The 25,228-nt window shown below is 37.5% G+C and overlaps 1 protein-coding gene across 1 annotated transcript in view; it reads right to left on the bottom strand.

Annotated features, from left to right (window-relative positions):
* The window catches only part of CACNA1B (calcium voltage-gated channel subunit alpha1 B), a 3,578,581-nt gene that overhangs the window by 3,234,389 nt on the left and 318,964 nt on the right, over positions 1-25,228 (bottom strand). The window contains exon 4 of the mRNA XM_044058770.1: positions 7,916-8,055. Coding sequence (XP_043914705.1) covers positions 7,916-8,055 — 140 coding nt within the window. The remainder of the gene's footprint in view (positions 1-7,915; positions 8,056-25,228) is intronic.

The following is a 25,228-nucleotide window of genomic DNA, read 5'->3' as shown; positions in this document are numbered from 1 at the left end:
CTTGCAATTCATTAAAGCTATAGCTCAATTATTGAAGATTTAAATTAAGTTAATTTCATTAATGCGGGGATTCTGTGACAAGAACAGATGTTAATTTGAGCTGGATTAAGTAATGTTTATGTTATTTGTTGCCACTGGGTGTTTCTGCACTTTCTGCCATTATTGTATTTTCGGTGTTTTCCTAGATTCGGTTATCTGCGTTTTCGTGATTTCATGACTTCGTGCATTAGTGAGCGTGATTTAGCCGTTCGGTATTTAGTGAAGTCGAGTATATGCCCTAGACCCATATTATGTATATATATATATATATATATATATATATATATATATATATGATACAGGTATATTTATGATATAGGTATATATACCACATACATACACACACACACATGTATAGGACAAATAAAGATAAACAGACGTAACTTTATAGCGCAACCCATGAAGAACATCTACAGAAACATGAATATATATATAAAGAAGATGACCTGAAGGCATGACTAAATGTCAGGCCTTAAAGCTCTGAGCCACCCTGCTGACAGTGATGTCCATGTCTAGGAAGTTAAAGCGGTGAATTTTATTACTTTTATGCAGTTTGTATCCTCTTCCTTTCCATACTCAAGTCATGTGTGTGAGTGAATTTTCCTTCACATAACAGTAGCCATTGTTACTGTTAAAACCAAAACAGGATCACAGATTTAGTATAGAAACTTGTAGCCAGCATATGTCAAAGGGTACAACTTAAAAAAATGCAGTGACAATCTTAAAAGTTGTTTAACAAAAATCTGGATTCAGGGCACTGCAGATGCTAGTGTGTGGGTACAGAACACACTGAAAAGGAAGGGAAAAGATAATCATTTGTAGACAAAATAAAATATAAAACGATGAGGCCGGGTCGAAATTACATTAGCATATGGAGACAGCCATTCCACTTCGGGGTAGAATCTATAGACAATAATTACCATTTGCAGTGATGGCAAAAGTATCAGTATTGCACAAAAGATAAAAATATGCTCAAAATATTTTTTCAGTTTTTCCTCTCATCTGCTCTTTGTGACATTGTGACTTTGAATATACACATGTTGTCAGTAAATGCCTGAAATAGTTAATCAGGTCAAATCAAAGAAAATCTGAAAGGATATTTGTATGGGAGGTGGGCCAAAGACAAGAAATGTGACAAAGTAGCAACTGATGTATTTAACAACTGACCGCAACAGAGAACTAGAAAAAAATACTCAAAAACTTTAGATACAGGTATGGCTGGAGTGTGGTAAGGGATTAAAAAACTAGTCATCGGTAACTCTAGTAGAGAGACTAGGAAAGCAAATATGCAAAAAAAATCCTGAAGTTGGGTAGTGGAGTACAGCAACATATGGACAGAAGAAAATGATGCTATGGGATAGTGGTAACAGTATTTCTTAGCAACATCTTCAGTGCTATGAAGTGACCGTCAGAACAATAAAGAAGTTCTTTTGGGCAATCCCAGGGAATGCACTGTGAGATTAGATTCTGCCACAAACACGGTAAGCCAATCACAGATTGCTTCATTAGTCCAGTGACCTTTTGGTATTCTGCTGAGTACTCAAGTTCAGTACCAGGCACCTGCTATTTCTCTGGCAAGTCATAAGATCCAGTAATATAAATCAGACTTATTTTAGATCAATTTATTTGGCTTCATAATTTTACACCATCTAAATGATCAGGTTTTACTAAAGGAAAACAACAAATTTTCAAGAAAGCAAATTAAAAAAAATTCTAAAAAACTATTTATAATGCTAGAAACATCCTGCACAATAGTTCTATTGCACATTTTATACTTGTACTCCCTCTGTAGCAGGGATTAGATACAATTGGATGCATTATTTGCTTACCACAAGCACAGTTCTTTTTTAAACCGTAGAAGATACTGCCCACCTGAAACAAGTCAGTCAAAAAAATGCAGGAAGTCATCTTTGAGAGTCTGTCAGTAATGTTCTGCACATTTTCTGACATTAAAATAAAAATAGTTCAAAATTATGCAAGCTGCATGTTATGTTTGACACACCTGTGTGCTTTCACACACACACACACACACACACACACGCACAGTAAAATGCATGCATTATTGCTCACATGAGAGAGTAAATCACTATGTCAGGAGTGGGAAGAATTAATAAAGCCATACTCCAATTTGTTATTTGACAGCCAGCATTTACCATACGTGAGCTACAGAGCTGCATAGGTTGCTCACACTCTCCTTAGAGAATTCACTCAAATGCGGACAGCTAAATAGTATGGTCATGTACAAACAAGTGTAGCCACATGTAATATGGTAACTGTGATCTCATATGAACAATGGTGACATAATAATCCATGAAGTCATTGTACAATCATGATGTTCTTCTTTCTGAGTGATGCAGTCTGAGGAACGAGCAATGGCACTTTGCCTACTATTCCAACCTGGATGAGAAAGGTTGGAAGAAGTCATTTGCTTGGTTCACATTTTAGCGGTCATCAGGGATATGTGAAAAAATTGTGGCTGTTATCCTGGTCCTGAATAAAGCAAGCAGCAAATTATTGTGGAGTCATTGAAAGCCTAACAGCTGGCATTATATTTCCCTGCCTTAGTTATGTCAGGTCTCCACTGAGGTACTTTCAGACACGATAGTACTGCACATGATATGCAAATATTTCATCTGCCTGCATCACTGGTAACATTTTTTTTATTTCATTTAGTCATATAGCTAGAACTTTCTGTTTATTATTAATCCTGCTGGGTGATGATGTTCCAGATGTCTAGCATGTTGCTGTGCAGGATTTTCTTTAAGCTTTATCCTGTACCCACTGCACTATTAGTGACATAATTCTTCTGTTGATCTGTTCCCCTTCCTTAATTGCCAGTTTTCTTTCCTTGCCTTTTATAAATATTAGGAAAGTGCTCAGTATCCTTGGAATAGTTCAATAAGTAGCTTAAAATCATTTTTGGCTCCCCATAAACTACCATAAATTAAAATCTCTCCTTTGCAAAATTACATTTTTATCAGAAAGCAATACAACTGTTCCCTCTTCTCCTTACACTGTATTTCTGTACAGGTGCAAAGCATTTCTCAAGTCCTGAACTGTCTTCCGGCAATGAACCCCTTTGGTCCCCAACCTCCTGCCCACCTCACAACACCCCAAAACCCCTAACCTGGCATTTCATGGAAAAAAACATTCTGAACAACTACATGCAGTAATTACATTTCCAGCAAATCCTGCAGATTCTTATGTACTTTGGTTTGACCCACCCAGCTTTGGCATGACCGATGACCTCTCAGTCTAATGGTGTCTAGTAATGCTAACAGTTAAAACAATAATCAGAATATCCATAGGCTATGGTGACAAACAGTAACAGGCTGAATGGATTTTATTTTTATTGGAGGGCCCATCCAACAACAAACTTTTGTCTTTCATTATCTTCACACAGTGCTTCAAATGCCATGCAAGAGTAATTGGCACCTATTGGCAACAAATTATATTCTATTTCCATAAAAATCTAAACTTTTAATAATGCATAGCCTACTGAGGGATTTTATTTTACTTTATTACCCGATAATGTACTTAAATGAATTTGAGAGTTGAAGCTTAGCTTAGAATTTACTGGACTCAAGGCAGAAGAAAATTCTGAACAGGTACCAGGTACTCATCACAGGGAACAAATGAACACTTTTTCACATTGCACACACTTATGGGCAATTTGAAGGAAGACTAAGTCATGTATGGAGTATCTTTAGAATGTGAAAGGAAACCAGTGCACCTTGTAAAAACCTGCAGATACAGGGAGGACGTGCACTCCACACAAAAGGCACAACAGCTGCCAACTAAACCAGAGATCCAAAGGCTCAGAAGCAGTAAATCCAGCTGTTGCACCACTATGTCACCCTACAGAAGCATTTTAATACAGGACAAAATGTCCAACTATGCAATTGCTTAACAGCTTGCCATCGGATGAGCATCAGTTATGCCACTGGTGTAAAGTTTCTTATTTATGTTAAGATCGTGCTACATGGCTGTATGAATGTCATCACTGGTATACGAACACAGCGGGCTTAAATTCTGTGCAGCAAAACTAAAAGGATGCTCTGTATGCCATGTGGCTATAATTAAAACAAGCAAGACATCTATATGCATTTTTTACTGGTTATAGTGTATGTTATCACAAGACTAAGGTATGATAGAGGAGCTTGTTAAGGTGTTATTTAGTGATGCCTGGCCAAGTCGAAGTCTAAGGAGAAGTGCAAAGAACCAAAACGGTCATTTTATAACCGTCCCCTTCCAAAGTTTTTTTTTTTTTGCTGCCATTATCCCCACAGCGAACCATCAGGTCCTTCCCAGCCAGTTGGCCCATTTATTCCCCATCACTGAGGTAAGTACTGACCAAGGGAAGCCATCATTTAGACAGCCAGCAAAGAGGGTTCAAGGTTTTTCTGTTTTTTGCTCCCAGATTCCCCACATGCACCCAGCAAAGTGCTGGATAGGGGTGTTCAATGGTCTGGCAGCACAGAACATCTCCATTTCTGCAATGAGCATTCCCTACCAGCAGCCCTGCTCCTCCTGCCAAGGCAAGAGTGCTGGTCTCTCCAGTCTCTGCCAGTGAACTGTCACCACCCAATGTGCCCCTGACTAAATGCTACCCTCCTCACCCCTCAAGGAGAGATGAGCGGACTGTGTCGCATTATCAATCCTTCCTCTCCATGCCTGGTACCTCCGGTACCAGGGTCATATTCAAGTCCATCACTGTGCGCCATGGTGCTAGGCTGTTGGTCAACTGTTTTATTGTTCTTAATGAAAAGCTAGATATTTTTTGCATGCATACAAAATCCTTTTTAACAAATCTGAGGTTTTTAACAATGCGTGTGTCTTCGGACTTCATTTTCCTACTTATTTTTCTGTCCATTTCTGTGAAGCGATTGACTTCTTGCTTTCAGACTGACAGGAGTGGTAAATCATCTTAAGATCAACATCACTCCTAGAACACAGTATGTGTTAAACCTGTTGCCTGCCAATAAGAGCAGAGAAGGATTTTTGTTGGTGCGTATCACTTATTTAGAAGGGTAATTAACAAGTACTTTCCATTGTCACTGGAGATCCATATTCCCTATCTCCTAATGTAGCTCATGTTCAACTCCCAAAGTCTTTTTTGTTCAACTATTAAAAATGGTTTCATATGATTTGCACCATGGTTACTTCTCAAATAATATAGCATGGTGTCTGCGATTCTGTAATATACTAAAGCTTGTTGTCAGTTCATGTGTAGAGAATTAAATGATTCTACCTTTTTTTGTTCATTTTAATTTAAAAGTATGGCACTTAATCTTTTGTTTATCTGGTGTTTTTGATGCTCTGTAATGGTCTCTTACCTCTGTAAAGTAAGAAAGATTTAATTTAGAGTTTGCCAGTTTTCTAGCATCGATTTAAGTTACTGTTTGAACTGTTCCAGAAGGAGATGCAAAAAAATTCCTCCTGGAATCCCTAATCTAGGATTCAGACTGATTGATGGGATTTATCTTTCATCCCCTGCTGCTGTGAAATGTTTAATGCATTACTAATGGGAGCTTTTCTCCCTGGGTATAGCCCATTTACTGCAGACACACAATCAGACTACGCTGGTAGCAAAAGCATATAAACTATAGTGCAATGCTGCTGCTGTGTTCCACTGTGACCACACATCACCATTACGAAGGACTGGTCCTATATGAAACAGCAAAACTAGAGGTGGTAGATGAGAGAAGGTAAAGTACGACTTTACTGGGACAGAAAATCACACTGAGGAGTATGAAAATATTTCCCTGCAGGAAACTGGGTAAAATGATACGTCACTGTGTGAAAAGGTTATGTTCTATGATACATCCACATGATAGCTAGACAATGATGTTTATGCGGAACAGTAAACCAGGAGAGATGAATGGGAAAAGATAAACCATGGCTACTGAATGTACTCCCAGGAGAAAAACAGGGACTGGGATAAGAGCCACAGAGACAGAGTAGTAGGAATATGGATCAGGAAATAGGGGAGGGAGTGTGGACATTTTTAAGTATGCACCACACTCACCTAAGTTGTCAAGAGAAAAGGACTCTCATATGATTTGTATTACTTTAGAATGACTTTTTTTGTGTTACAGGGTTACAGGTCCCCGAGCAATCACACTGGCAAACTATTTTCCATTAAGCCCATTTGTAAGTGGGGCCAGAAACCCTTAATACCCATCTTACTTCTTCAATAGCAGTGGGCCTTAAGAGGGTAGCAGGCCCCTTTACAAATGGAGGAAATACAGTTTACAGAGGAGTTGTAGACACACACAAAAACAAATCGCAAAACAACTTCACATTAAGGGTAAGTGCAGTAAAATAGCACCATGAAAAGTACAGTGAAGTGTATCTTTACCTAGGGCTCAGCTAAGGCTATCCCTGCTGCACTCTAATTACAATTGTCATTTTTTAATGCCAGCATTAATTTGTAAAGTTATGGACATCAAAGATTATTGAGCCAGCAGCAGCAGAACAAGCTTCACACTATTTGTTATGAAACAGGTCACAGGCTTTTCATTGGAACTAAACTGAAAAGTTGTTTATTGATTAAACAAAATGGTTAATTTAACTTCTGATTAATACAACAGAGATTTTTTGGTTTGAGAGGACAAGCCCATACAGTTTGCCATACAGGGTCACACTGCCCCTTGCACCATACCCCACAATACATCCCTTAGTGTTAACTAATTTCATTTGCTGGATGATAAAGTTAAAAAAGGGGAGTTCATCTGACAAAATGTGCACCACAAGTAGCTGTGAGTTGCACGTTGTATACCATATGAAGAAGTCGCATTCTATTCAGTTCCACTGCTATTTCAGACACACATGACGTTGCTGGTACTGCACATATGTAAAATGGATCTTTCATGCACACAGGTAAATATCACTGAAAGGGTAACTACAGGAAGATGGTGCAAACACTAAGCACAAAGCAGACCTGAATAGGCATGCACGGTTTATAATGCCTTGGCTCAGTCTTTACATTCCGTTAACATACTGTACTTGTATCTACTCCCCTTTTTTCCAGAAAAATAACAGCCCAGGAATTCACAAAATCTATAAGGTCCCCCCTGCAAGCTCTTCAAGCACGGGTCACAAATATATATATACACCGAAGTATATCCGCTGCAGTCAGAAATGTGCTCCCTTATGGAGATAGATGTACTGTTTCTAACTGGATTGACATACTGTAGCACTGTTTAAAGGAATTGGCTAAAACGGTGAATAGCAGGAGGGTAGATTACAGCAAGAAATTATAGAAGCACTGATAAGAAAGGGAATATAAAACCCCTTTGATTTTTCTCATGATTTTCTACATCATACTCTGTTGTGCACAGAATCAAAACTGCGAGTCTCATACAAGATTAGACAAAAGCGATTCATCTCAAACTCCTTGTATCATGTTCTGTCACCTCTTGCTCTATTCCAAGTGTACAAGTTGCTCATATGAATGTGCGTACCTGTTAAAACTCATCCCTGGTATATTATTCTGTACCTTGAGCTCACTGCAGTGACTTTAATACTCTGACAAAATTATGACATTCATGTCAAGTGGTCACTAGAACTATACATGTTAAGAGCCCCTCACCATGTCCTACTCTGTCCTATTCCCACGAAACGCCATAGATAAGAGTGTTTTAGCATTTTCTTGTTTCAAACTATTTTCACACAACTGAAAACATCTATGTTTTATGCAGAACTCTGCAAACCATGGCACTGCTACTGATGGACAAATGTATGAGGTATAAAGTCTCCCATATCTAAATACAGTATGTTGCTCCACAGTCTTTGTATTTATTACACCAAAATATCACCCTTTTTGTGCCAGACTCAACAGCTTAGTAATCACTGTGTAACATAGATGACTTACCCTGTGAGAACCACAACGAAATCCATAACATTCCAACCATTTCGAAGATAGGAGCCTTTATGGAAAACAAAGCCCAGAGCAATGATCTTTATGCCAGCTTCCAAACAAAATATTCCAATAAAGTAGGGTTCTGTATCATCCTAGGAAGAGAAGAAAACTCATCTGTGACTTCTAAGCTCTTGTCATTCAAAAGTACAGCATCATCATGTGTGAAAAACAAACTACCTAATGACTAAGTTAAGCATTTCAACAAATAGGCCTTTGTTGGATCATTCAGTTTATCACCGTTACGCACAAATAACCTGAAAAAGCCTGAGGGTGATAAATATTTAAGGGCACCTATTACTGAATGAGTTATCTATGCTCTTCAGACATCACCACAAGGTGCAGGTAAGATGTCCCTCTCACATCAATGAAACGCTGTTACTTGCACCCCTAGAGCCCACATTATGGGATGCCTTACTGCAGCCATAATACAGACAAGTGCAACTTCAGATTTAGACTGTGCACTCAGCTATTAACTCTACTAATAATTATCAGGGCCATAGGCACATATTGACTAGTCAGTTGTCTGAATGCATCCTTGCTTTTATAAATTTTTCAAAAAATTAATATGAATTTACAGCAATTGCAGTAAGATTTTACAGAACTCTGAATCATGCAGTTCTTCTTAGTATCTGAAGCAAGTATAAAAATAAAAGAAAGTGGAGCAGTAATTCACCTATATTCTCAGTGAAATAAGTAGAAAGATGATACCACATATTCCAAACCCCTTTAAAAACTCGATACACTAACTACTTATTCCATGCTTTTAGAATTTACCACAAGCAAAAAGGCATGTGTGAACTCAAAAATGGTAGCTTTTCAGCATGTGTCATTTGGCATTAAAAACTCATGGAAAATATTCATACTTACATTGAGAAATCATAAATGTCAGAAGTACAAGGCATTGTTAAAACTTATTTCAGTAACTGATTTAATGTGATTAAATATTACAGGAGAAACATTTTACATATTATGGTACCGTCAAAGCAAAATTGGTAAGACTGGTTTAACTAGTTTCAAGGTTTTCTCAATTTAATTTCTGCAAGTCTTTTGGGTTTCTAGTACCATGATGTTCCTAAGTCAAACAATGATTAAAGTTCATGAAATTAGTATTGTTTTAATCTTTGATGTTAGCTAAAAGTGCTCTTTGTAGACCTGCAATGTGCCCAAAAGAGACTCCTGTAATTCATATGGACTTGCATGTATCAGTAGCATATGTAAATAAGACTATATATTCTCTTACAAGACCCATTGTTCCTGCTACTATTGTGACTGCCTGGGTCTCCTTCCACATTCCCCTCATTAATGCCTGCAAATCCTGGTATTTTATGAGTCTCTGTACCTACATATAGGATACATTATAATCACTGGGTGTAGCAATTTCTATCTTCTTTTCATGGACTACATCTGGTTTTCTCGCATCTATTTTCTGCTGTTGGTAATGTGTTATCCCATGTGATATAAACTTAATCATTGTTATAATGCTTAGTGGATCAAGTCTCCAGTACTTCTCAGCTACTTGAATATTATAATCCCCAATGCAACAGTCTTAACACATTATTATGCCTTTCAGTGTAAAGGCCATCTGCCATTAATGTAGCGCACTCAGCAGCATGATGTGTGACTGTGCCCAGTTCTGTTTTACATAACCTGCATTTGTCTGTTTGTCCCGCACTTTAAACAGACTTTGTAAACAAATGTACCAGTCATCCACTGTCCTGAGCCACCGATATTAACTTTTTATCATTTGGTTTAAACTCACTTCTTCTTAAGCCATTCCTGCATCAGATCCTGATCAACATGAGATTGTTCCAGGAGGTTTCTGTAATTGCAACTATATTTTGTCTTTTCCACATTTCTTGCCTTCTCAACTGATTCTTCTCATTTTTTTCTTTTGTTTTTTTTTTTTTTTTTGCTGCATTCAGTTGTTGCCTGACTTTTGTCAACTTTTGGTTTGATTTCCATTCCCATTTGACACTGATATGGTCCTACTAAACAAAGCAGGGAGGTCATTTACATTTGTTCTCGTGTTTTCAAACGTTTACCATGTTAGGATCTGCTGAAGTCAGCAGATATGTATGCAGTCCTATGACTGCAAATCAATACGCAATCAATTTTGAGGAGGCCCATACCTCCTTCAGAATTATTTTATAGGTATGAGGCATTTCTTGTTTTCCTGTCCAACTAATCCAAAACCTTTGTGTTCTACCTTACAGTTTTGGGGTGATTTTCCCCAAAGAGCAAATTAGTTTGCAGATAGGACTTTGTTCCTAGATTGCAGGGCTGTTTTCAGTATTAATTTTAGTTTTCTAAAACAGTCCTTACTGAGCTTTGTTCACATTTGTTTATATTTTGTCAGTCCTTTTTCAATTCCCAAATATTTATACACTCCTTCTTGCTCAATTTCTTTTATATCACATTCTTGCCCCAGACTGATTTTGTTGGTGCTGTAGCTTTCCTGCTTTAAACATTGCTTGTGCACACTTAAGACCAAATAACATTATAATATCATCTAAGAAAGTTTTAACCACACGGAGTTGTGTTTTTAGCTCCTCATCTAATGAACTATACAGTTTTAAATCATCAAAAAAAAAAAAAAAGATAAGTACTCACCCTTGGCTGTTTTCTGGTAGCCAAATTGTAACCATGATCTAATCTATTATGTGGACAGCTTAACAGGTTAAGGGCCAAACAAAAGAGCAGTGGCAAAGAATCACCTTGGAATTTGTATCCCTAGGATAAAAATGTGTTTTTACTATGGTGGTTTGCCACTGTTTCAGGGTCACTGTAATATAACTGATCAATGTTGGATATATTTTATACATCTGTAAGCAGGCCTTTATCCATGAATATGGGACGTTATCAAGTGCTTTTTGTAATCTATCCATGGCATACTTAGATGATTCCCCTTTTTACAATTCACTAAGATTACAAACCAATGATCCTTCATTCCATAAGACATTCTTTTGTTACCATTTTGTTCCACTGCCATGACTGAGTTTGCTTCTAAATGACTATAAACTCTGTTTTCATCAATTCTAGTGCACAGTTTATACATCATCACAAGGGAAGTTGATCTATAGTTAAGATAAGTTACGGGTTCATTTTTAAGGAGGAGCATCACTGATCATTATTAACCAGGTTGATGTATGTTCAGGAAGCACATATGTAGTTCTTATGGTTAAATCTTGGTGTAAAGATGTTAATACTTTTAGCCAGAAGTTAAGTACTGCATCTGGACTTGGGGTTTTCCATTTAGGAGCTTTTCTTAATTTAATTTCTCTGGCATTACTTCATCCAATTTCATATCCTGCACATTTGAACTTCTTATTCTCTCTTTTATTACTACTCTCCATTCAGCATCTTTATCATGTTCCACAGGGTCTTCATAGATAGTTCTCCAAAATGTGTATTTTTTAGTGCTTTTCTATTCCTTTTGCTTGGTTTCCCAATTCTCTACAAAATATTTTGGGGTCATCAGTGAATTGTTTATGTTGTACTTTTTCTTCATATTTATCTGCACATCTTCTAAGTTTTTCTACTTGTACAAATAACTGGTTTGGTCTGATTTTATCACTTCTATATCTCTAAGCATTTTTGTTGACCTGAACCTTTGTACTGGTTTTCTACTGAAGACTGCAGAGTATCTTCATGTTGCAACATATAAGATGCTTCCTGTTTTACCAGGTTCTCCTTAATTTGGGAGCCCATTGTTCCATCATATAGTGATATTACCAGAGTTGGATTGTCTACACCAAGTCCTTCAGTTCACAGGTAATCCATAACTTCAGTTTCAGTTTCTTTAACCCCTCTGTTACTAAAAACTCTTTTCTACTTTCTCTCTTTGTTTTCTTACTTTTTCCATTGTAAAAATGTCCATACATGGATGCCTTTGCATGTTTCTCTCTTCAAATATCTTTGGTATTGCTTTTTTTACATTAGTTTTGCTTTCTCTTTTGCATAAATATTGCACTATATTAAATCTGTTTTTCTTTCCCATGTCCATATTTCTTCTTCAGATGTGTCCCACTCCACCTGCTTCTCCTTACTTTGAGGACTCATTATTCCATCATGCTGTGACATAACCTGGTTAGTTTGGCTTTTTTCTTTGCCTAAATATTGTACCACATTAGATCTTTCTTTCCCACATCCATTTTTTATACCTTTCAAAAATCTCTGTTCATTTTTCACCCTTCTATGCTTTTTCCGTGTGGGTCAAAGTTTTTCCAGATAATGTTTTTCATGATCTGTCGTATTAATGAACACAATTTTGCATTTGAATTGGACAGTTTTTCTTGTACAAATATTGTGTGTGTGTGTGTGTGTGTGTGTGTGTGTGTGTGTGTGTGTGTGTGTGTGTGTGTAATACTACATACTACTTCCTTCTACAACAGGTACACTTTTTTTTTAATCAAAGAACACAAATATCATAAAACTCTCCAGAGCCATCACTGTTAAAAATTGTAAATTACCAAGAAAATACGTAGCATTTATAGCAACCTGTAAGAAAAGCCCACTCATTTCTAATGGCATTTAAGTCCATCTTGTTGCTTTAAAGGTACACTGAATATAACCCAAATGCTCCTTGCATAGCAAAGTGCATTAAAGTGAAATTCAGGCCTACCATAGTCCGAAATGATTGCCCCAGTAGGAACACCAGTCCAGGGAACCCAAGATTTAATCTGTAAATCCAGGAAGGCAAAGGACTAGGGGGAAGAAGGTAGGGAGCAAATACTGCAGCGGTGAAGGCAAAGACATCTACCATTATGGTAAGATTTTACACAACTGTATTATGTCCTTACATTCACTGTTGCGGTATTCTTAATATATGGGAATGTGTCAAAGCTCAGAAAGAAACTCGGGAGGGGGAAGGAGCAGAAGAGTCACCTAAAAAGCCATAAAGAACAGCTTTAGCAAAACCAGCCCAAGCTCTAGACATACAACCCAGCTTCTAGTGCTTGGTAAAGGCGTGGACAGTAATCCAGGTAGCTGCTTCAAGAATAGAATTAGTATACAATCCCTTGAAAAAAGCACCAGAAGTCACAGATCTAGCAGAATGCTTCTTGACTGAAGAGGGAAGCCTCTTGCAATGAAAAGTGTAACAAAAGAAATAGCCTTAGAAATCCATGAAAAAAACAGTTTGCTTGGATACAGCATGTCCCAAAGATCTAGGATGAAAAGAAACAACTTGTCAGATTTTCTAATACCCTTAGTCTTATCCAAATAAACCTGGAGTTGCCTATGCATGTCCAAAGTATGAAGCACCTTCTCACTGCCAGTTTGCATGTCCAAAGCATGAAGCACCCTCTCACTGTCAGTTTGCATGTCCAAAGTATGAAGCACCCTCTCACAGGCAAGAAAAGTAGGCAGATTAATAGCCTGACTGATGAAGTGACAGCTCATTAACCACCTTAGCTATAAAAGGAAGGCTTAGTCCACGAGGACACACTGTCTATATTAAAGATCAGAAAAGGGTGACAAGCTATAAGGGCCTGTAACTTAGACACCCATCTAGTAGAAGTAAGAGCTAACAAAAGAAAAGTCTTCTAGGAACAATGTTAATAGGAAGCTAAAGCAACAGGCTCAAAAAGAGCCCGAGCCAACTTCTCCAAAACAAAATTAAAATCCCAGGGAGGAGGAACAGACTTCCTGAGAGGTCTAATATTAAAGACACCTTTAAGAAATTGTTTAACCTCAAATCTAGAAACTAAAGGAGGAGAAAAAGGCAGACAAGCAGAGATCGCCGATAGGTGGGCCTTAATAGAAGAATAGGCCTAACCAGCACTGAGCAACTCACACAAATAAGAACCAAAGGAACATCCACAGTAAGTGAGTCCAGGTTATGAGATAGACACCAAAAAGAAAACCTCTTCCATTTGGATAAGTAGGATTTCCTAGTAGGTTTCCTGGCCTCCTGCAGGACTTGCAGCATGTCCTCAGAAAAAAGGTGTCTATAAGAAATCAAAATCCTAACACCAACAGTGTCAGTTGAAGTGTGGACAGGTGGGGATGAATGAGAGAGCCCTTGTCTTACGAGACTAGGCACACCCTGTGAGGTAACTTGTGATGATTGCCTCTGGCTAAATGCAGAAGAGGGAACCAGTGCCGTCACAGCCAAATGGGAGCCATCAACATTTTAGGAGCATTCTATTGAATTTTGAACAGGAATTTTGGAATGAGAGGAAGGGGAGGGAATGCATAAAGAAGCATCCCCTTGCAAGAAATCAATGGGCATCCACCTTCCACACCAGAGTACCTGGGACTCCGGCACAGAACAGAGAAAGTTGTCTGTTCAAAGCGGAAGCAAAAAGATCCACCTGAAGAGTACCCCACTGGTGGATAATGTCCAGAAATACATCCCTGTGAAGCATCCATTCATGGGACTGAGTTAAGGACCTAGTCAGAGTGTCTGTCACAATGTTCTGACTGCAAGGGATATAAACTGCCTTAAGAGTCACTTGATACTTGACAGCAAGATCCCATACCGGAAGCACCAACCAGCAAAAATAAGATCTCATTCCTCCCAGTCTGTTATAGCACATCACTGTGGTATTGTCTGTAAACACCTTGAGAGGCCCTGTAGAGAAAAGCGGATAAAAAGACATAAGACCCAGCAGAAGAGCTCTCATCTCTGACACTAATGTGCTCCTTCTACTGATATGGCCACACTCCTGAACCTTTCGGGAGCCAAATGTCACCCCCCATCCCATATTTGAAGCATCTGAACAATTCCTGAGAGAGAAGGGGATGAAAAGGGATTCCTGGACAACTGCTGAATCCACCAGTGAATTTCCTGTCTGAGACACAGAAGGGGAGGACCTACATAGTCTAGAGGATGTGCATGTTAAGGCACACTGACTTCAGAAACCACAAATTTTCTCATGTGAAGTTTGGCCAGAGGGAGCATCAGAATGGTGGATGACATGAAACCTGGAGCTCTCAGAAACTCTCCGACTGTAATGGAAGCCTGAGGAAGGTATGAGAAAGAAAGAAAATGAGAGTTAAGGTCTTCTGAGGGGGCAGGGAAGCCAACATTGGCACAGTCAGAATGCTGCAACCCAGAAAAACATGATCATGAGAAGGAGTCAGAGAAGACTTGATGAGATGTATAGTGAACCCCAGACTATGAACAAGGGAAATGACAAAATAAGATTTTGCAAAAGGGTCTCTGGGGAGGACACCTGAATCAATAGGTCGTCCAAGTAAAGATGATATTTGGAACCCTTGAAGCCTGCAAAAGGCAATCACAGGAGCAAGGCAGGTGGTGAAGACCCTTGGAGCAGTAGAAAGGCCAAAGGGCAAAGCACAGAACCCAAAATGCCAGGAAGCAACAGAGAAATGCAAAAACTTCTTGAAGAGAGGATGGATCAGAATATGGAGATAAGCATCCTTCAGAGCCAGAGAAACTATATAGGCTTAAGGGAGCAAGAGAGGAAACAGAATCTGAAGGGACAACATGCAACTGGAAGGCACTTTTAGAAAAGTGTTCAGATGAAAGGTCTAGAAAAGGTCTCCAAATGCCCTCTTTCCTGGGCACTAGAAACACTCTGGTGTAGAACTCTTTCCCCCATTTGGGGCACAGGCACCTATTGAATAGTACTCAGAGTCAAAAGATTTTTAAGAACCTCTGGGGGAAAAGGAAGTTGTTCCCGCGGACACTGAGGAATGCCCATAAAAAGAGGATGGTATTTCCACATCATGAAGTACCCCTTTACAAATGATTGACAGACCCAAGAATCCTGAGTGATCGGATGCCAAACAGGAAGAGAAAGACGAATGTGGCATTTTACAATAAGACCCTAACCTCTCACATTAGTGGTGATGGGGACACTTGTGTCACTAAGGGCCACCTATATATCCCAATGTCTGCACATACATGCTGCTTCATGCATACTCACACACAAGTAACCGTCACTGACTTGGGTGGACATGCCCACATCCTCCCTTAACTGCCTCCCCAAGCCAGACTCACACCCTTCCCACCAACAGAAATCAGGCCAAGTTTGGAGTAGCAAGCATACCCAGTCAGAGACTACAATCTCTTCCCCCAAGATGGATAATCCATTGTCTATGCCTGCACCATCAAGTACCCAAGTCATTATTTAAACCCTGGTCACCTGGAACATTGTCCATGCTGTATCCCTCTGTTAGCAGTGCATGCTAATGTGATGAGAAGTGTATAATAGTGAAAGTCTAATTTTCTGCGACTCATTGCAGTCTTAATACTTAGTGTGAATTGCAAATAGTGTTTGCTTATTTATTTTTGTTCAATTGTTTTGTACGGGATTGCCTTTAGTACATAGAATAAATTTTGACTGGGGGCACCAGCAGAAATGTTCCACAAAAAATATATTACACAAACAGAAATTAAATAAAATTTAGGTAGTTAATATAATTTATAGCACAGTAATCTCATTTAACTACATATGGATTTTTTTTTTTTTTTGGGGGGGGGGGGGGGGAGTCATGTATAGTGTCTTTTCAGCAGACTTATAGGTGCATAGATTCATAGGCTATTACTATGCTAGCTGCCCTTGTGGGCCATCATAAGCCTTTCCAATTAACCCATATGAGAATCAAACCCTGTACCTTGTGTGTGTGTGTGTGTCTGTAAGGCAAATATCTTAAACATTATGCAAGCCTCCCAGTACAGAAGACAGAATGGAAAACTACAATATATTCATATATGCGCTATATGTTGAGCTTTTTAGTGCATCACATACAAATATATACAGAAAAAGAATGGACAACGGATAATATGTTTATGCTGAGTGCACTGCAATATGTACAATGTTGGAGTGTGCATAGGACAAGAAATACACTGCCAGAAGATAGACTTCATAAAGGAGTAGAATTATAAAGCTTCCTCACATCCTTGACATGGTTTGGATGTGAAAAATCATTTCTTCATTCTTGTGAGAGCAAAAAAAAAAAAAAAAATTGCGTTTCCTTGAGAACACTGTGCACTCCTTTGTGAATGTTATCCCCTCCCCAATGTTATGCAACCACAGACTTGGTAGGAGGCTTGCAGCAAACATGAAGGATGGTCGGGACTTAAACGATGCAAAAGAAAAAAAAAAACACAAGTTAGGTGCAATGTTACAGCCCACTTCTGAGGTTTGTGGAATGTGCATTTGTGATGTGTGATGTTAGTTCCATAAAAGAAGCCAGTTACAAGAGAGTTTAGGATGCACTTTTTTATAGCACTGAACAAACAGGGGTTTTGCATTAATTCTTTGGATAGGGATAGGTTATTCTAGGATATAGACACAGTGACTGAGAAATGATGGTCCCTAAACACTGCTGCACAAGTTATTTAAAATTTCCTTAGAACACTTGCCTCGGATAGCAACACTTACGGATGTCACATACGTTTTCTCACTTTACTATACAACTGCCTACACAGCTTGAATAGGTACAGCAACTTTTTAATTGTTGATGAGTTTTTAATGGAATGTTCAACATACACATTTACATCTTAAACACTGGAGATCATGTTGAAGAAAACCTGCTTCTTAATGTTCTTATAACTAGGGTGTATACCAATGTATCTATAACGAGAATTAAGGATTTAAATGTAGTTAACTCTTCTAATAAATATCTCATTTTTATGCCAATAAGGAGTCATTTGAAATGTTTTTATTTTATTAGGAGTCATGGCCATTTTGTTAGCAGGCTGATGTCTATTCTACCATTATGAGATGGGATTTGAAGCTTGTAATAATTTCCTGTGAGTGAACGAAAAAAGCCCTACTTTACATTCCCGTACTACTTTTTGTCGGCCTTTCATCAGCCATGTTGACTTTCTTGGAAACAGATCACTTGTAAAATTATGGATGTTAGGGCAGTGTGTCAAATATTTATCTTCTGACACCTTGGGTCCTCACCACAGCTATGCCTTATGCAATGAATTCTGCCACCTCTGAAGTTTATAACAGCTGTAGCAAGTATCAACATCCTGACATTTTAATATTCTTCTTCATTTACAGTAAGACAAAAATATTCTAGTTCATGCTAAATAGGAAGATGTACTATTATGTTCTCTGCTGTTCTTGGTCAACTAATTTCTCAGACAAAACAATGGGGAGAGGTATGAATTGCACACCAATACATAAAATATTACTAGGAACCTTGCTGAAACATTTCCTAACAATACATCACCTTAAGTGATCAGAGTATTACTTAACAGGCACAGTGTTAAAGTGTTTTTCCCCCACAATATGTCTGCCCTACTCTTAGGGCATTCACAATACATAAATGCCACTACTTATATATATTATTATGCTACTCAAGAAGCATGGACTGAGAAAACCTGCCTTTTGATATTTTAAATTGACCTATGAGAACTTAGCATTGAAAAGGACTGGATGCTGCTTTAAGATCCTGCAAGCTTGACCACCACAGTTTTCTCCTCAAAGGCCTTGATACTTTATATGAACAAGAAGGTTTTTTTTACTACACTACTAGAATTTCTGTCTTGACAGCAAGAACAGCTTGCTTCATATTAAGTTTAACGCTGCAGACCTGACCAAACTTAGATATAAATGGAACACCTCAAAGGGTTGCCTATGTAACCAGCTTAAAATAGGTACTGAAAATTTTGTGAACTGGAATATAATATATGCCACAGTCACACATTCACTGATGTAGTCTTATGTCCCTAAACATTCAGTCATCAGGGTAAAAAGTCTTTAGACAGCCTTTGTAGGTATGAGTCCAAAACACTTTGGACCTCAAGACATCTGAAATGTATTCACTTTTTTCCAAAAAGTACAAGGTTACTGTTGATAAAATGAAACAAAGTCAGTGTCCACCATATTACAACTTCCTTTTGCCCACAATTTGAGGAATCTACAGCATGCCACAGCATTATTACTATAAAAATGTATTACTCATCTCTCTAGTGAGCATTCTCATCTGAAACCAACACCCTTGGAGGAATAAATATCCTGGGTGCATAGATTTCTACCCCCTCATTTGGTTCTCACCACCCATAAAAATGTCAACACCCTTCTGTAAAGGAAGAGCTGAATATGTCTACATACAATCTGAAAACAAGGAAACCTGTGGGCTCTCGGACAATTATGTATGCAACTAAAGGGCAAACCTTCAATCATGTGCACAGAATCTTTATCATCCATTGTTTAAAGTACACCTCCATTCTACCTCTTGAAACTGTCCTAACTATCATCATCATCCACCCCCCCTTTTCTAGTTTTTCTGCATGGGATCAGGGTGCCATGTCAACTGTTGCCATCTCCCTCAAATCAGTGGTTCTCTTCTAACTTCTTCACCAGCCATGCCCAACTGTCACAGGTCTTCTCTCACACAATTCATCTCGTTGCTGGACACCCTCATTTCCTCTTGCCTTCTTCCTGACTTGCCCAAATTGTCTTCAGTAGGTTGTCTTCTGCTTTCCTGCACCTGTCCAAACCACCTTCATCTGTTCTCTTTGTCTTCCTCTGTAATTAGAGTACACAATTTAACAGAGAAAAGCCTGAAATGATGCATACCATGGGACAGACGAAGAAATGAGGACATTGGAGCAAAAGTCAAAGTAGCTCCAATTGCAGAGAAATGTCTATCAAGGATTCCCAATCCTGGAAAGGATTCTGTTACATAAACTAATTATCAATTTATGTTATGAATACTGACTATGCATACAAGTTTGGACCATTAGACTGGTCTGTGTAAATTGTCAGGCAAAAGTGGTGTCAAACAGGTTTCATTCAGAATTGGCAGAGAGATATAAGGGTTTTTTCAGTCCTTTCTTTAACTCGAGTGAATTTTACCTTGGCACCCTTTCTGGTCATGAAAATCGATCTAGTAAATGCTTTTAATGAGCTCCAAGTGGGAGAATTTGTTTAAAACCCTTTCACTTTGCATTTTGCAACTACTTTCATATATTTTAATGATGCTTTGCATTTAATTACGAATTTTAAAATTATATAATCGTATTTGTTACTTAAACATCCTTGTTATTCTAGCTTGTGCTCTGATTAAAGTTATTGGGAGACAAAAGCATTTAACACATGTAAAATCTGTACTGTTCCATCATTTACTGAGTATTGTATTTATATTTTTATGATAGTCACATTCTATTGCCATTTGTTTTGGGGGTTTTGTGTGTGTGTGTGTGTGTTTTCGCTATTTAATGATCATAAGAGTACCAGATGAGCTTCCAGGGAAGGAAGCCATAAAGAAGGAATGGCAGTAAAATGCTACACGTTCATACATTCTTAACATATTAAACGTATAAAAGTAAGAAATGTGTTTATATCAGAGAAAAATCTAAACGAAAGTGGAAGAAAGTTTATGGAATCTGCTGACAAGACACAAATTAAACCACTGCAAGATGCAAATATACACAGATTAAGGAATTAAAACAATGAACGAATGCTGTTAATGGTTTATTTTTGTACAGGCAAAATTAAACTACATTTACCCGAAATGCCCATCAGATAGAACACAACTATAAAAAGTGCTCCACATAGTGGGAAGACAGACGAGACAGCTTTAATGAGTTCACAGTACAGTAAGCACTTTTCTCTCGTATACACATAGTATGAGCTATCCAGATTAGATGTGAAAATAAGCAGATTTTCTTTAAATACAATGGTAAAATGTCACACGACTTGCTCAAATCACTTGATCATCTCTCACATTGTTTATTTTAAATAAAAAAAAGCTGAAAATGCCAAAATATGCACAAAGAGTGGTGATGATTAATCCTGAATCACTTATACAGTCAGTCATATGCTGATCATTTCTAGAGCAGACAAAATTAACCAAGCCTTTTATATCAAGTGGAACACAGGCATAAAAGAGGACAATATCTATATTCCATGAAATCCAGTAAATTGTCACCACCCCAAGAGTCGTGAAGATTATTACAAAATATAGAGTATCTATCAAAAGTGCATTGATAATGCTTTATGTTTAATGGCATATACTCAAATGTGGGAATGAAACATTCCCATTGCTTTCCCAATATAATATGCCTCACATCTGGTGCAACTAGCCACAGAAAGCATATAAGAACAATCACAAGAAAATATAAAAGGTAGATTGTACAGGATGAATAAAATAACACAGGGAGTGGAAACAATAAGTACCCCACTCTTCGTGGTTACATGTGCCACATCTTTTTGAAATTTGGTTTAAGCACCTATTTCCAAATTTGAAAATGTTATCCTTCTTGGTAATAAAGGTGCAGCTACCATGTTAGAAAAAAAGACAGGCTTTATATTCACTAAAAGTCTTCCAGTTATTCTTTGAAAGTATTGAAATCTACTAAAAATCACATACATAACCAAAGTCCACTCAGTATTTTCCTTTGCTTGGTTTTCTTCCATTATATATAGTGGGTGGACTACCAGCATCACAATAGTTATAACTGAAATGAGAATTTGTTATCCTTTCAATACTGCCTTTATCTAGTGGTGCACAATAGCTCCCATTTGCAAAACTAACTTCTAAATTGTTATCTTCACAGGGAAGATGGCCATTCTTCAACATCAAATTACTGACTTGCACAACCAGAACTTTTACTAGTGTCTTTTTCAGTTACCCCAGATACCTAGTTTTCTAATGCAAGAGGATATTTATGTTACCGATATGGATATACATGTGTCACTATTTAAAATATAATAGTCACCAAAAAGGTAATAGTACTGATATTGCTTCTCATAGGGACTTGGGGGTGGGAGAGTCACAGAATTTTAAGTATCTAAAAACTAACCTAACAATGCCTTATTCTTTCATACCAAACAAGCTGTCAATGAATTGATGATACAAATCCACTTGGCATACAGGGTACTGCGCTACAAATAAGGGTTCTTGATAAAATCTGTCATCAAACATGAAAAAATTGTTACATAAAATCAGTCATCACTTTCAGTTATACAAACATACTACTTGGGAATTTCAACAGGTTTTAGTTACTAGGATGTTGGTGAACCATTCCAAACCAATGTCAAGAAGAACTATACAGTAAAAATTCTTTAAGATTCATAGTAACCAAACACGTTTTCCCTACAACTACAGCACTATTCTGCTTTTCAGTAAAATATAGAGAATTCTGCACTTATGATCCATACCTTTACACTAAACCTTTGATCTCCCTATCAACAAACTGAAATGGGTACTAATACGACTCTCTTACTAGTAAAATATGCACAAACTGAAGTCAAACCCTAATATTACATGACTTTCATAAAGCAAAAAGATATGGAACAAATCAAGTAGTGCAGAATCACTAGATCAAGAAATCAAATTAAGCAAATAATAAAAAGTGAAAATGACATCAACGCAATAGTGAAGGATGGCGGTTGCATGCACAGTGTCTCGCACTAAATTTGCAGAAATATGTAGCTTATTCAGTCAAGGAGAGCACTATGAGAACAGAAAAATGCTGCAGTTTAATCATTTAGTCTTTATATAGTAACTATAAGCCCTATGTAGGATTCTGGGCTAGTTTATCGACTACATAGGTTTGCATAGGATTAAAAGAAAACAAACTCAGTCATGATACGAATAACCAAAAAACTCAGTTCTCCCCATCATCATCAGCAATCATGGGAATGACCAAAACTTAATTCTCCATAACTACACGTATTTTACCATATGGCTGTGCAACAACGTTTAGACAAAGTCTAAGGGACTGACTAGTCATTTGTCAGCCAATGTTTTGCTGGCTGGCATAATACTAGTCAGTGCAAAAGATTCCAAATGTAATTGTCATAACATTGTAGGAGGTAGACCTATGTGTAATCTTACAGGCATATAACAAATATTTGGCACCGAATATGAACAAAAGTTTCCTCGTTAAGCAATCAATTTGACATTGTTGCATGAATTCATTTCAGCTGGTAAATGTTAGACACTGCATTTTTGGTCTTTTTGTCCCTTATGACTACCCTGCCATACTTTTGAGGGTCCATTCATTCTACCTTGGGCAATAACAGACCATGTAATTTCATCATCCAAGCAGGTAGCAATGGTTTTATATGCTGCAATAACCTTGTCCTACAATAACCTTGACAAGATGCACTGCATAACATTGACTTCTGGACATTGGTACTTCCAGATCCCTGGCTGGCTCCTTTAGTGTTTTTGTTTTTTTAAACCCATATCATCAATTAATAATGTATTCTTGTGTGCTATAAAGGCATCTTTTATTTTAGACTGAAACTTCACAAAACTCCTACACAAAGTATTTGTTCAACTGTCTACTTGCACATATGCATGATGTGTGATTAAACCATCTTGCAAGCAGCTTATATCTGTTTTCGCTCAGGCAGAATGAAAATACAGTTGTATCATAATGAGAAATATGCCACATCAAGATAACTTTTGCATCAAGCCTACAAAAGACATGCAACACAATAAGGGTGAAAATGAATGGATAGCTCATCACAAACAGTGCTATGGATATAAATGGTCTTCCTGGTTAAACTAGAATAAATGCCAAATGCATGAAATTCTAAATTACAAAAACTAAACCTTATAAGGACAATTGAAAGTAAATGTATTTTTCTATGCTAATTACCATATATATGTACATCTTGAGACAATTGTATAAATTACTGCAGTCAGTAATGGTTCTTTGTATGTAGGAGAACTGATCAAGAGCCAACTCACTGAAACACCCATTAGACAAATGTACTTCCTTCCCCCACAGATGGTAGAACCATTGATAACATCTCTATTAGCTGGAAGCACACAGCCCTCCCACAACACCCACAGCAGATCATGGTTGTAAAAGCATATCCGCAGCCTTAGGAAAAGAAGATAGTTTGATAAGTGAGTCCCAGACTGGCACCTTCATATCCTTCAGATGAATGACAAATGTACAGATTCAAGAGTGGAATTCAACTATCCAGAACCATTTTAATTACATCAGTATTATATTTCAGCGATATTAAGAGTTTATGATTGCAATACAGTTCTCTGCATTACTCTATTTTCAGAAAATGTTCATATATGGTGTATGGAATACAAGTTTTCAAAACCATTTAGTCATTGGCCCTTCATGGTTGTGAGAAACAAACCTACAACATGTTTCTAAGCATAATACACTGGCAAGAAAAGGAGATTGTGAACACAGATGTATACTGAATTAAAGATAGTCTGTCAGTGGTATTTGGGGAATGATAGAAATAAGCCGCTATAAAAATGTTACTACTGCAGTCGAAAAGTTACACACGTGGCATTTAGAGATTCATTTAATCACCAGAATATGTAGAAGGGACAATAGTTTGATGTCCATTCAAAAAATTAATATCAAAGTCAAATCCAGTGCTACATAATTCAGTATTAATGTTGCTATCTTTTCCTGAAGTAGCTGCTAAGATCGTCTTGGCATCTTTGAAGCTCAGAGGAAAGTTTTCATTACACAACACAAGAATGATCTTCCACGTAACACAAGACTGTTTCTAACCAAATTCACTTTCAGCAGTTCTGAACAAAAGAAAAACACTACAATCATAACAACCATCATGCATTATAAAGACCCCCTTCAGAATCCTATTGTCTCACATACTGAAAACCTTCCATTATTTTGTTAAAGAATTGCCATGGGGAGTTATAGTCTGGTCTAAATCATTCCCAACTCATACAACAAGCACTGAACAAAGTATTATATGCAGCTTTAACATGTATGACACTTAGACACTCTGCAAAACACCAGTAACTACTAAGTAAATACCCAAACCCATGCAGATCTAATTTTGTAACTTTTCATCCTAGATACATAAAAAATGAACTATTAAAATTTTGGTTTGCCTTCCTTTCCTGTACTCTATCAGTTTACTTGTATGAATAACCTGGTTATATTTTATAGTCTTATTATTTTGTAAGTGTCATGTTATACTGCCTTGTGACCAGCTCATAACACAAAAAATGGTCACTTCTCCAGCCTACCCACATAGAAAAATGTAAAAAAATGACAAGTAGTGTTGTAGTTTAATTGGGCTGTGAGACTGTCAATATATTCCTACACTACTATTTTCTCTCTATCAAGATAGACATTTCTAACAATTAATTAAATAGGTGTCTTTAATGGACCATTTATTTACAGGGACAATGATTTGCTGCTCTTAAAAATAAAATCATGTTTTCATGAGGTGATATCTGGGAATCATACCAAAGATTTTAAATAGAACTATTACTACTCTGCTTACACTATAATGTTTAGTACAGGTATGTAAAACTAAAACAAATTTACAAAATGCAATAAGCAAACTGACAGCATTACAAACAAATATA

The sequence above is a fragment of the Protopterus annectens genome, chromosome 16.part0, assembly GCF_019279795.1.
Source record: "Protopterus annectens isolate FY-2018-M chromosome 16.part0, PAN1.0, whole genome shotgun sequence".
Classification (NCBI taxonomy): Eukaryota; Metazoa; Chordata; order Ceratodontiformes; family Protopteridae; genus Protopterus; species Protopterus annectens.
The sequence above is the reverse complement of the archived record's forward strand: the minus strand, read 5'-3'. Positions and strand labels throughout refer to the sequence as shown.